The 11084-nt window shown below is 50.0% G+C and overlaps 4 protein-coding genes across 4 annotated transcripts; 2 read left to right on the top strand and 2 right to left on the bottom strand.

Annotated features, from left to right (window-relative positions):
* Positions 1-41: 41 nt before the first annotated feature.
* Positions 42-1400, bottom strand: rpt4 (proteasome regulatory particle base subunit RPT4; the record flags this gene model as incomplete). The annotated part of the gene is made up of 4 exons (XM_056967308.1): positions 42-162; positions 218-674; positions 733-1119; positions 1184-1400. 4 exons carry the CDS (start codon positions 1398-1400, stop codon positions 42-44), a joined length of 1182 nt encoding a protein of 393 aa, XP_056822062.1.
* A 3962-nt stretch (positions 1401-5362) lies between these two features.
* Positions 5363-6866, top strand: aspf22 (enolase acuN; the record flags this gene model as incomplete). The annotated part of the gene is made up of 4 exons (XM_056967307.1): positions 5363-5486; positions 5553-5609; positions 5674-6013; positions 6071-6866. The coding sequence occupies 4 exons, from the start codon at positions 5363-5365 to the stop codon at positions 6864-6866; spliced, it is 1317 nt and encodes a 438-aa protein (XP_056822061.1).
* Positions 6867-7257: 391 nt separating this feature from the next.
* N7477_005643 (eukaryotic translation initiation factor 3 subunit J) lies at positions 7258-8290 on the top strand (the record flags this gene model as incomplete). Its single annotated transcript, XM_056967306.1, has 3 exons — positions 7258-7276; positions 7420-7490; positions 7586-8290. The coding sequence occupies 3 exons, from the start codon at positions 7258-7260 to the stop codon at positions 8288-8290; spliced, it is 795 nt and encodes a 264-aa protein (XP_056822060.1).
* A 322-nt stretch (positions 8291-8612) lies between these two features.
* On the bottom strand, positions 8613-9104 carry N7477_005642 (uncharacterized protein; the record flags this gene model as incomplete). The annotated part of the gene is made up of 1 exon (XM_056967305.1): positions 8613-9104. The coding sequence occupies one exon, from the start codon at positions 9102-9104 to the stop codon at positions 8613-8615; it is 492 nt and encodes a 163-aa protein (XP_056822059.1).
* Between the last annotated feature and the right edge of the window lie 1980 nt (positions 9105-11084).

Genomic DNA, 11084 nt, shown 5'->3' with positions numbered 1-11084 from the left:
AGCATGAGATGCCCGGTTCGACTGACTAGGCGTAGATACAATTACAGCTTCTGGTACTCCAACTTACCCTCTAGCTTCTTCGCCTCCGCCACCTTTCGCACGGCCTTGTTGAAGTCGTCCTGGTTGACGGCATCGCGGTAATCCTTGATGGCGAACAGGCCACTATTAACTGTTAGCGCATTTCAATGATGATGTGGAAACTCTGGGGAGGACTGACGCTTCAGTAACAACGTTGCGCAGATCAGCGCCGTTGAGACCGTCACTCATCTTGACCACACTCTCAAAGTCAATGTCTCCGTCAATTTGCACCGTGCTCGTGTGAATCTTCAGAATCTCCAGACGGCCAACCTCGTTGGGCAGAGCAATCTCAATCTTGCGGTCTAGACGACCAGCACGCAGCAAGGCGGGATCCAGAGTGTCGGGTCGGTTGGTTGCCATGATGATCTTGGTCTTGCCCAGATAGTCGAATCCATCCAGCTGATTCAGCAACTCCATCAGTGTTCGCTGAATTTCGCGATCGGCGGATGTACCCTCTGAGAAGCGTCGACCACCGATAGCATCGATTTCGTCCATGAAGATGATACAGGGCTCGTGCTCCTTGGCGTAGCCGAACATCTCTCGGATTAGTCGGGCGGATTCACCAATGTATTTGTCGACAATGGCGGAGGAAACCACTAGTTGAAAGCCAATTTTAGATCATGCCGTTAGTTCAGGGAGGAGATCGGGACGTACCCTTCAAGAAGTTGGTCTCCAACGAGCTAGCCACTGCTCGTGCCAGCAGCGTCTTACCCGTACCCGGAGGACCGTAGAGCAGGACACCCTTTGGCGGCTTGATTCCCACACGCATGAAGAGCTCTGGGTTCTTCAATGGTAGCTCGATGACCTCACGCAGCTCTCTAATCTGCTCATTCAAACCACCGATACCAGCAAAATTGATCTGGCCCGGATCCTCCAAAGACATGTTGTAAACCAAGGGATCCACCTCGCGAGGCAGCATGCGCATGATTGTAAGTGTTGTCATATCCAGTGCCACGCGTGTGCCCTGCTTCATCTTGGCCTTGTCGACCTTCGAACGGCAGCCGACAACGTATCGCGGTCCCGATGATGCCTTGACGATGACTGTCACCAGTTAGCTTCGGGTTCCTTGCACTCAAACATTTAAGGTAGCTTATGAAGGGCTTACATCGCTCCTCGTCTAGCTGTTTCAACACCTCCCCGATGATCTGACCAACACTTTGAAGTGCCTTGATGTTCTCTTCGGAGACATCATACTCTCGTTGCAGATCCTTGATACCCATGCGCAGAGACTTCAACTTGGCCTCCCATTCTCGAAGCTCGAGTAAGCTCTTTTTATAATCATCGAGCGCCTGATCCCGCTCGGGGTCGCCGGCGCCGTTCATAGTGGACGGCGAACGATTTTCGTAGGGACGGAACAAGAATCAAGAATTCCAAGCGAAGGTTGATCGTAGAGCGACTTAAGTCAATACTCTGAGAAATAGATGGTGAGGTGAGCAAAAATGATAGATGGAACAATCGACGCAATCTGGGGAGCTTCCAGCAACGCCCATCGAGGAGCTTCCACACGGGTCACATGATGGCGCGTCAGATCATGTGACCAAACAGTAGATCCCATTGATGCCTTATTGCCTTATTGCCCTAGGCAGCAAGGCTGTCGAATATTTGCCCATATACACAGCACCATTGGGATAAGTTGCCCCTCCCCCTTCGTCTGCAGCGACATTACCGGCTTTCAAATCTCCAATGTAGACCCTCTCAATTTCTACTTGCATGGATACTCAGGCGTTTATAAGTACATAAATCCCTTTATCGAATGTGGCTTTCCTATTCCAGATACTGCCGCTTGACAAGGGCGCTCAGCCAGTCTTACTAAGTAGATGAGTCCGGACTCAGACTTACTGGGCTGCTCAGTGACACTGACTTGAAGGTTCATTGAGGCCCACTAAGCACTCTCAGATCGAGATCCAGAGTGAGACTCAGTCTATGTAACTAGAGGATACGATGAGCCCTCTCTCTCTCAGGCATAATACTTTCTTTACCTGATCGACAGGCATTCTACCCTGAAGAAGTAGATTCTTCACACTACTTTGCTTATTATCACTCATCTAGATTTATGATCTCAAACTTTTAAATATCGGTTGGTCGAATGTCTTGTCATTGCTCGATATACCTTGATGTGAGGGAGCACCCTGGGTCTGGAAATGTGATATACCATGCTGCCTAGAAATACATGAAATGAAAATTGATGATCACATTCATCAACAATGAAATATAAGATAGAGACACTGGGACCCCTGATCACCGGCTTACTATTCCAGACGTCGCTGGTAAATCATGTGCTTCAATGGCCTTCTCGGCTTCCGCTTTAGCAGACGCAATTCGAATCCTGCGGTCCTCCTTCAGCGATACTAGAAGGAAAGGCTCCGCGTTATACTGATTCCCAGGATTCCAATGATCCCACAGGTACCGACGAAATCGCTTCATCGATCCAAATCCACGGTCTCCCAAGCGACCTATGGCATTCTGGCACCATTAGCAATTTTCGTAGATACCGAGATTTATGGAAACCTCGCAAGCAGAAACAGGGTCAAACATAACCCTGTGGATGGTCCATAGCTTTTGGGGTTATGTGCAAAGAATGGGATAGAACGAACGATATTATCTGCATGGAGCTCCGCCTTGAGGTAGCCTGCATCAGACAAATAGTTGCCGATGAGTGTTTGTTCTGGATGCTCCCGCTAATTGCCCATATTTTTCGCTCAATAGACCATGGGTATTACAGTGGTCATGGCCGTCCAATATAGAACATGAAGCATTCCATTATCGAGCGAGGAGAAGTTGTAAGCATCACCAAACACGTCACTCACAGGTCCTATTCCAGGGCAATAAAACTCCTTAGTTGCGATGGAGGGGCTTTCCCCGATGCTCTCGACCCTCAAGGTATACCATTCTAGCAGCCTTTCCTCATGTGGAAGACACAATCCAAGGAGCTTCTGACAAGCTTGATAACTTAATTCATCAATGGCATCGAGCTCCGCGAACAGGGGCGTGAATTCTGAACATGTGCTGGTCAATTCCACCAAGAGTCGGCCTTCACTTGGCTCACGGCAAAACCCGTATTCTTTGGAAGTCAAATCTCTGCCAATTGTGAAAATGATCTAACCTGAATTAGAAAAAAGATTAACTAAAGTCCACATTATTTAAACATGCCATTGAATAGAGACCAAAGGCATTCCAACCTTCAATTCGAAGCTTTTGCCACTGATTATAGATGGCAATCGTCAGAGAGTTGTCCATTCCTTTTTGTCGGTCATCCTTTGTGATTGCATTTGTACCTGATATGTGGGCCAGCCATGTCGGACAACCATCAGGGCAATGACAATTCTGAACACCAGGCAACACGAAGAAAAAACATTAGTCTCTTGATTCAGAGTCACTGTCAATGAAGGAGCCTGAATTTAGTCACTGTGGTATATACAAGATCTACAGAGTAGATGAACCGACGAATCATATTCGACATGCAGTGGATCGCACCATGATAAAACTCAGGATTACAGAAAAGCACTTGGTCGTCCTGCTGAATTTTGCCGAGATATATACATAAGACAGCCGCGATGGCCTTCTCCAGCAGTTCGCTTTCTCGCGTAAGCATCAAAAAGCTCTCGATGAGGTAACCCCAGAGGTCCACTGTGCAAGCTGATACACGGCGATTGCTGGAGAAACGAATTTGCAAATAAGACATAAAGAGCTGGTCACCCTTTGCCGCAAAAGCTTCAATAGTGATTAGAGATACGATCTTGGTTTGGGCATTGCGGTTTGCAACGAGTGACTTATCTAGGCATTTCGGTGACCTGTCTCTCCTGGCTCTGTCTCCCTCCGTCGAAAAGTCTCCTAACTAGCGATGAATAAGTGGGTTCTTTGGTCCCCAGGGCAATAAACGCCGAGCTTGATGCAACGCGCACATGCTGGCTCTTTTTTTGATCGCACTTTCAGCTTAAGCTTAAGTCCTACTGATAGAATGCACTATCCTCTTTACGCAATTTGACTTTGCGCTGTCGACAAGTGCGACAGCCTTTTGACTGGCACGGCCTCCCAGGCATGCTGATCAGATGCGAGCTGTCTAGCTTGGCTGTCTGATTTCAGTGAGTCGCGCTCAGAGAAAGTGAACGGGGTGAACGGGGCGACATCTGGCCAGCCTCTTGGTTGTAGGCATTAAATAGCTCTGGCCGTTAGTACTGGGCGAGATGAGCTTAGTAAGCAGACCCAGCTTCCTCGGGTGGAAATCCGGTACCTAGGCAATTCTTCCTACGGACTATAAGCTACAGCGGAAAGCGAAGTATTACATTCATACTGATTGGGTGCATGATCAGGCTAACTGAACTTATTTCTCTACAATTTTCAGAAAGTCGGGAGATGGGACGGTTGGCGAAAGATCTGGACGGCTTCCAGGCCTGGCGATGTCTCGTCTATATTCGGTTCGGAAGCTCGGTCGCTTCGTCATCCATGAACACCTAATGCAGCCAGGATGCGACGTGAGCTGCGGACTCGACCACTGGTTCACATTCCCCGGCTTGACTTCTAATAGGAGTGCAGCGCGAGAAGGCTTTCTCCCCCTTTGAGTCTGCGATGCTACAGTCTCGCCTCCCTGTAGAGCTATATCGATTTTGGAGGGGTAGATCGGATCCTGTTCTGCCGAGATGAGGCACACCTCCGGACTCACGGGTATCTCAGGATGATAACATCATAGACCAGCAAGGTTCTCCCGAGGGACGGGAGATCTCGCAGGTCAAGGCCGCCGCAGACGGTCGGGATCAACCAGAAGGCGCTGGAGCAGACCGTGGAGCCCCACCATCTTGGAAAGAATCGGAGCAAGCTCTCTGACCTTTCCCGGGGTTCAATGACAGCTAAAATATTTAAAGAATCGGGCATTTCCGCGTAGCTAGCTTGCTGATACTTTTCTACTTGTTTACTCTCTCCCTTCAAAGTAACTAGGTGAGTTGAAGCGCATACATCATACCCCGCCATACTGCCCCTCCCCCTCTCTTCCCCCTCCACGGTCCTCTCTTTGAGACTACAAGAGGTCAAGGACACAATCATCCAACCAGAGCTTCGGTGATCTCAATTGCCGTGGCAATTTGCCCCAACCGCCCAGCTCAGGCAAATCAGACTCCTCCAATCCTCCATCACTGTCGGGAGAGTCTTTTTGGGTCATCGGTGAACCTCTCTGGCTCCCCCGCCGTTAGTCACCTGGCACTGCCTTAAACCCCGTTCTCCTCTCGATTTTCTCTTCCCTTCTTGCAACTGACTGATCATCTTTCCCCCATCAGCCTATCAAGTTCCAAATATGCCTATCTCCAAGGTTCACGCTCGTTCCGTGTACGACTCTCGCGGTAACCCCACCGTTGAGGTCGACATTGTCACCGAGACCGGTCTGCACCGCGCCATTGTCCCCTCCGGTGCTTCCACCGGTACGTGCCCCTCACTCAGGTTCCCCAGCTGAATGAAACCCAATGAAAGCTAACAGTGTCTTCCAGGCCAGCACGAGGCCGTTGAGCTCCGCGATGGTGACAAGTCCCACTGGGGCGGCAAGGGTGAGTGAGACTGAGCTCCATCAGGTCTGAAACAACTCCAAACTAATCGTAATCGCTGCAACAGGTGTCCTCAAGGCCGTGAAGAACGTCAACGAGACCATTGGTCCCGCTCTTATCAAGGAGGCCATTGACGTCAAGGACCAGGCCAAGATCGACGAGTTCCTCAACAAGCTCGATGGCACTGCCAACAAGGGCAACCTTGGTGCCAACGCCATTCTTGGTGTCTCTCTGGCCGTCGCCAAGGCCGCTGCTGCCGAGAAGGGTGTTCCCCTCTACGTTCACATCTCCGACCTCGCCGGTACCAAGAAGCCCTACGTTCTCCCCGTTCCCTTCCAGAACGTCCTGAACGGTGGCTCCCACGCCGGTGGCCGTCTGGCCTTCCAGGAGTTCATGATTGTCCCCAAGTAAGTTGCTGCTTAGCGGGTCTGCTTTGAATCTCGATTGCTAACATCTGCCCGCAGCACTGCTCCCTCCTTCTCTGAGGCCCTCCGTCAGGGTTCCGAGGTCTACCAGAAGCTCAAGGCTCTTGCCAAGAAGAAGTACGGTCAGTCCGCTGGCAACGTCGGTGACGAGGGTGGTGTTGCCCCCGATATTCAGACCGCCGAGGAGGCTCTTGACTTGATCACCGAGTCCATTGAGCAGGCCGGCTACACCGGCAAGATTGCCATTGCCATGGACGTTGCCTCTTCCGAGTTCTACAAGACCGATGCCAAGAAGTACGATCTTGACTTCAAGAACCCCGACAGCGACCCCTCTAAGTGGCTCACCTACGAGCAGCTTGCCGACCTCTACAAGTCCCTGGCTCAGAAGTACCCCATTGTCTCCATCGAGGACCCCTTCGCTGAGGATGACTGGGAGGCCTGGTCCTACTTCTACAAGACCTCTGACTTCCAGATTGTCGGTGATGACCTGACTGTCACCAACCCCCTGCGCATCAAAAAGGCCATCGAGCTCAAGTCTTGCAACGCTCTGCTGCTCAAGGTGAACCAGATTGGTACTCTCACCGAGTCCATCCAGGCTGCCAAGGACTCCTACGCCGACGGCTGGGGTGTCATGGTTTCCCACCGCTCCGGTGAGACCGAGGATGTCACCATCGCTGACATCGCTGTCGGTCTCCGTGCCGGCCAGATCAAGACCGGTGCCCCTGCCCGTTCCGAGCGTCTGGCCAAGCTCAACCAGATCCTTCGTATCGAGGAGGAGCTCGGTGCTAACGCCGTTTACGCCGGCGAAAAGTTCCGCACCGCGGTCAACATGTAAATTGGCTACGAGAAAAAAAAAAGGAGAGATGGCCTGTTTCTCTAGACAGTCATCTATGATGATTATGAATTTAATTAAGATCTTCTGAATGAAAGACATATTCAAAAAGAGCTTCTTGTAGTTTAAATTTCTCAGATTCTAATCCCAACACGAACCACAAAAGCAAGGAAGTATGAAAGTGAAATCATTGTCGGGCACCAAAGGGCCGTGATCACGTGGGCATCCCACCTCCGATAAGTGTCCCACATAAAATTTACCCTCCCCCTCCATTCTTTGTTGGAGTAGGTTCCTATCGCGGGCTCGTCCTGGTTTCTCTTGTTTTTCGGTCATATCGACAGCGCATCTTTTCTTTACCGTCTTTTACCTTCCAAAAAAGTTCAGTTTACTCAATATGCCACCTTCCAAGTGGGGTAAGTTCTTATCCTCTACTATCAAGATGCGCCTGTAGGTTTTGCGACGATAGACCGCAGTCTTATGCAGAATCTGGCAAATCGCATGGCGGTTGATTTAGTTTGACGCTGGTACTAATTCCACTATGTCTGGTTTAGATGAGGAGGAGGAGGACAGTGTCTCGCCTCCCCCGTTGCCCCTCGCCGCAGATTCGATGACGAAGAAGAAGAAGATGTAAGGGCTCACTCATCTCATCCAATTAATCACAGCGCAAAGGCGATGCGCAAATTTACCTGACAGGTGTTGACATTCAAATTTGGAAACAATAGGTCCTTGACTCCTGGGACGCCGCCGAAGACTCCGAAGTAGAACGCGAGAAGGCGAAGAAGGCGGCCGAGGCCGAGGCCGCGAAGAAGGCTGCCGCTGCTGCCAATAAGAAGACCAAGGCTCAGCGGATAGAAGAGCACCGTGAGCAGCGGAGGCAGGACGCCGAAGACTCTGATGATTTCGACGCCGACGAGACGGAGGCTGAGCGCCGTGAGCGCCTGCGCCGCACTGAGAAGGAGGCCGACCTGCAGCACGCTTCCGATCTGATTGGCGACATCGACTTGAACCGCAACCGTGGTGCCCCCAAGGCTATCGTTGTTACCGACTCCAAGGACCCTACCAACTCTATCGATCTGTCTGCCATGCCCTTGTTCAACCCCACCACTAAGGATCAGTTCAACCGCCTGAGCGATGTTCTCATTCCTCTGCTTACCATGCAGTCGAAGAAGCCCCACTACGCTCTCTGGGCCCAGGACTTCACCCGCAGACTTGTCAAGGAACTCCCCAGCACCGAGATCAAGAAGATTGCCAGCGCTCTGACCACCGCTAGCAACGAGAAGATGCGAGAGGAGCGTGCGGCTGACAAGGGCAACAAGAAGACCAAGGCTGCTAAGACCAAGATCTCCCTGAACGCCAACCGCGATAACCAGATCGACAACAATAACTATGAGAACGATGACGGTCTTGGTGATGATGACTTTATGTAACGGACGACTGGTTTCCATTTCTATTTTCCGTGTCTCCGTTTCCTTGTCTTGTCTTTCCCTTTGGATGGGGTTCTTGAAAATACGCATTGCCACTGAGAGGTCCTTGTATCTTTCCATTCCATCACATTGGAGTTGATCAAAATCAATCCCGACATCCTTTTTTTTATGTATTTCAACGTGTACAACCCCTGCCTGCATGAACTATAGAACGAATTCCTCCAATCTCATCAAGCCCTCCTCAATTGGTCCATATACATTAAAGCTAGTATGTGTCCTGATATCATCGCTTTCTTTCCACCAGTACATCGGACATCATTCAACTTTAACAAGTAGCACTCCTCATAACCTTCCGATTCCCTTTACTCTTAGCCATCATCGCAAGATATGTCGCTTCCTCCTCAATCTCCTGCACCGTCTTCTCGAGATTCAAATACCCCTCATCATCTAACGCGAACAGTGCCTCCTTAACCCAAACTCGACAACTCAAATTCTCGCGAAACCGCGTCGAATAAAGCGTCAAGGGAACAAGCGCCAGTCGATCCGATAAAGCACCGTGCATTGTAGGACCCACCACGCCGATCTTCAGCGCCACGAGCAAGTCGTGCAGACACAGTATCTCGTTCTTCGATGTGCGCTCGTACTTCCAGTCCGTGGGGCCTACGTCGTTAACTATGTGAAACTGAATGCCTTCTGTGGCCGTTGTTGTGAGGTACAAGGACCAGAGAAAGACGTAGGTGTCTCCGCGATCCCGAATGAGGAGGTAGAGAGAATTAGCCTCGAAGACCAATGGTGTCGGTGGTATGAGGGCAGCCATTGAAAGGGAATATTATAGAGTTAGAAAGTTGGAATGGGTTGAAAGGAGGCGCAATGGAGATGATATTGTGGGTATTGAGTCTACCTTTCATCAAATAGGCGGCGGTTCACGCGGGTTTATACATCCAGGGCTTGTTCTCAATCGGCAAGCACGACTCGTACATATGCCTTTGTATTGACATAAGAAACCAAATGCGGAGACCCTGACCCCGGGCAATAAATGAGGGTTCATCCGATTATTATTACCGTTATTATTTTGCCATGTTTTACTCCTTCTGGTCCGGCGGGTCCTCAATACCCAACGCAACGGCCCATACATATCTGCCCAATTTCTCGTGCTGGCACTTGCTTTGTTGTCCGCTTTCAGGGAATTAGAGGGCGTGTTATAGCTTGTTCGGGATAAAAACCTATCACTAGATGTGTGGCTGTCCGTGCCTTGGCCGGAATTTAATTTTCACTTTCATGGGGCTGCAGGGCAGGTCTCCCCCGAGAAAAGACCTGTCACTTTGTTCCTGTAGCACATGGCTAACTGGCTTAAACTCTCAGTGCTTTTTACCTTTTATTTTGTTATTTAGGTCTTTGTAAACTTCTTGTTTAAATATGAGTTTTGGGGTTTGGATTCGCCTTCATTCGCACAAAGCATTTTGAAAAGAACTGTAATCGCCTTATCCCGTTCTCTTGACTGAGCTAATTTTTCCAAAATATGCACCCTTCTATGTGATGGTCTTTGGGCGGTTTTGCGGCTAAGCCGAGTTGGGCCGACAACAAAGTAGACGAACAAAGTCACCCCCTCAATTGAGGCTCTTCGACCACACGACTCGTGAACCTCCAGAGTCCGCGAACCTAATGCGCCAATCGAACGCCTCGATTCAGCCCTCAGTCCTCGTAGTGTAGGGAGAAGGCGGCTTAAGCCTATCATAAGCCGCTTATCTGGACCCGGCCTACTTGGCGCGCGGCAATCGTAATTCTATGCCTCGTTTCTGGGATTGAGCGGTCACAAGACACGTATAGGCCCACCTTGACGTATTTGTCTGGGCTTGTTGAAATTCCATTGGCTAAATCGACGCCGGACAGCTGGACGGACTGGGTGAGATCTGAGGCGCACAGGTCTATCCTGGCTTAGGTCTGAGTGTGCAGTACGAGCGGTCTGGATGTTGAAGTCCGATTGGAAGGATGTGCGTGGAATATCGCTGCTTGGCTTAGCTCATGGGTATCTTATGATAAATTGGAAATACCGGATCTTCTCTATGATGATGTTCGACCTCTTTCCCGGGCTCGTCTCTTTGCTCGTGGCTTCTTGTACAGTCTTTTATTTGACATGGTGGAACATTCATTATTCGAACCCAAGACTATTGCTGATAAACTGGGTAGCTATGGCTCGTAGGGCCAGAAAATCAAAGAATATTAAGGTAATAAGCATCAAGATCAGCCCTCGGTATAGACTTGCACCCTACTGCAAAGCACTCTCGCAGTGAATACTGTGCACGGGTGATGCTTGCAACATTGGAAAAGTGGCCGGGCGAGATGATCTTGAGTATTGTTTACTCCACCCTCTTTCTTTGTCTTTCCATGCCCTATTCCAAATCTGAAACTGGCAAACTGCAGTCTTGCAGGCATCTTGACTCCAGTGTTTGCATCTTATCATCCCGCCTGCCACTATACATCGAGGCTTCAACCTTGCAATGTTGCTATCTTCTATGGCTGTGCCTGCAATTCAGAACCGGAATAATAGAAAACAAAAAAAAAGGCAGACTGAAAAGCCGTCACTCATATCCAGAGCCAGACTAGAACCACATATGTACATGAAAGACACAGCGATGCAGAGAATTAAGGGCAACAGATGGCCCAGTCCCAGAAGATGTAACAGCCTCTACACCATGACCTCTCCTCCACCTAGCTTCACTTGACATGAGACTTTGAGATCGATTTGTAAATCGCTTCATCAGATATTGCACGAAGACTACTCTATGGCGCTTGACTA

The sequence above is a fragment of the Penicillium maclennaniae genome (genome assembly GCF_028827695.1).
Source record: "Penicillium maclennaniae strain IBT 15551 chromosome Unknown utg000005l:1.0-2652337.0:1.0-2654196.0, whole genome shotgun sequence".
NCBI lineage: Eukaryota > Fungi > Ascomycota > Eurotiomycetes > Eurotiales > Aspergillaceae > Penicillium > Penicillium maclennaniae.
This window is presented reverse-complemented; position numbering and strand designations above follow the sequence as displayed.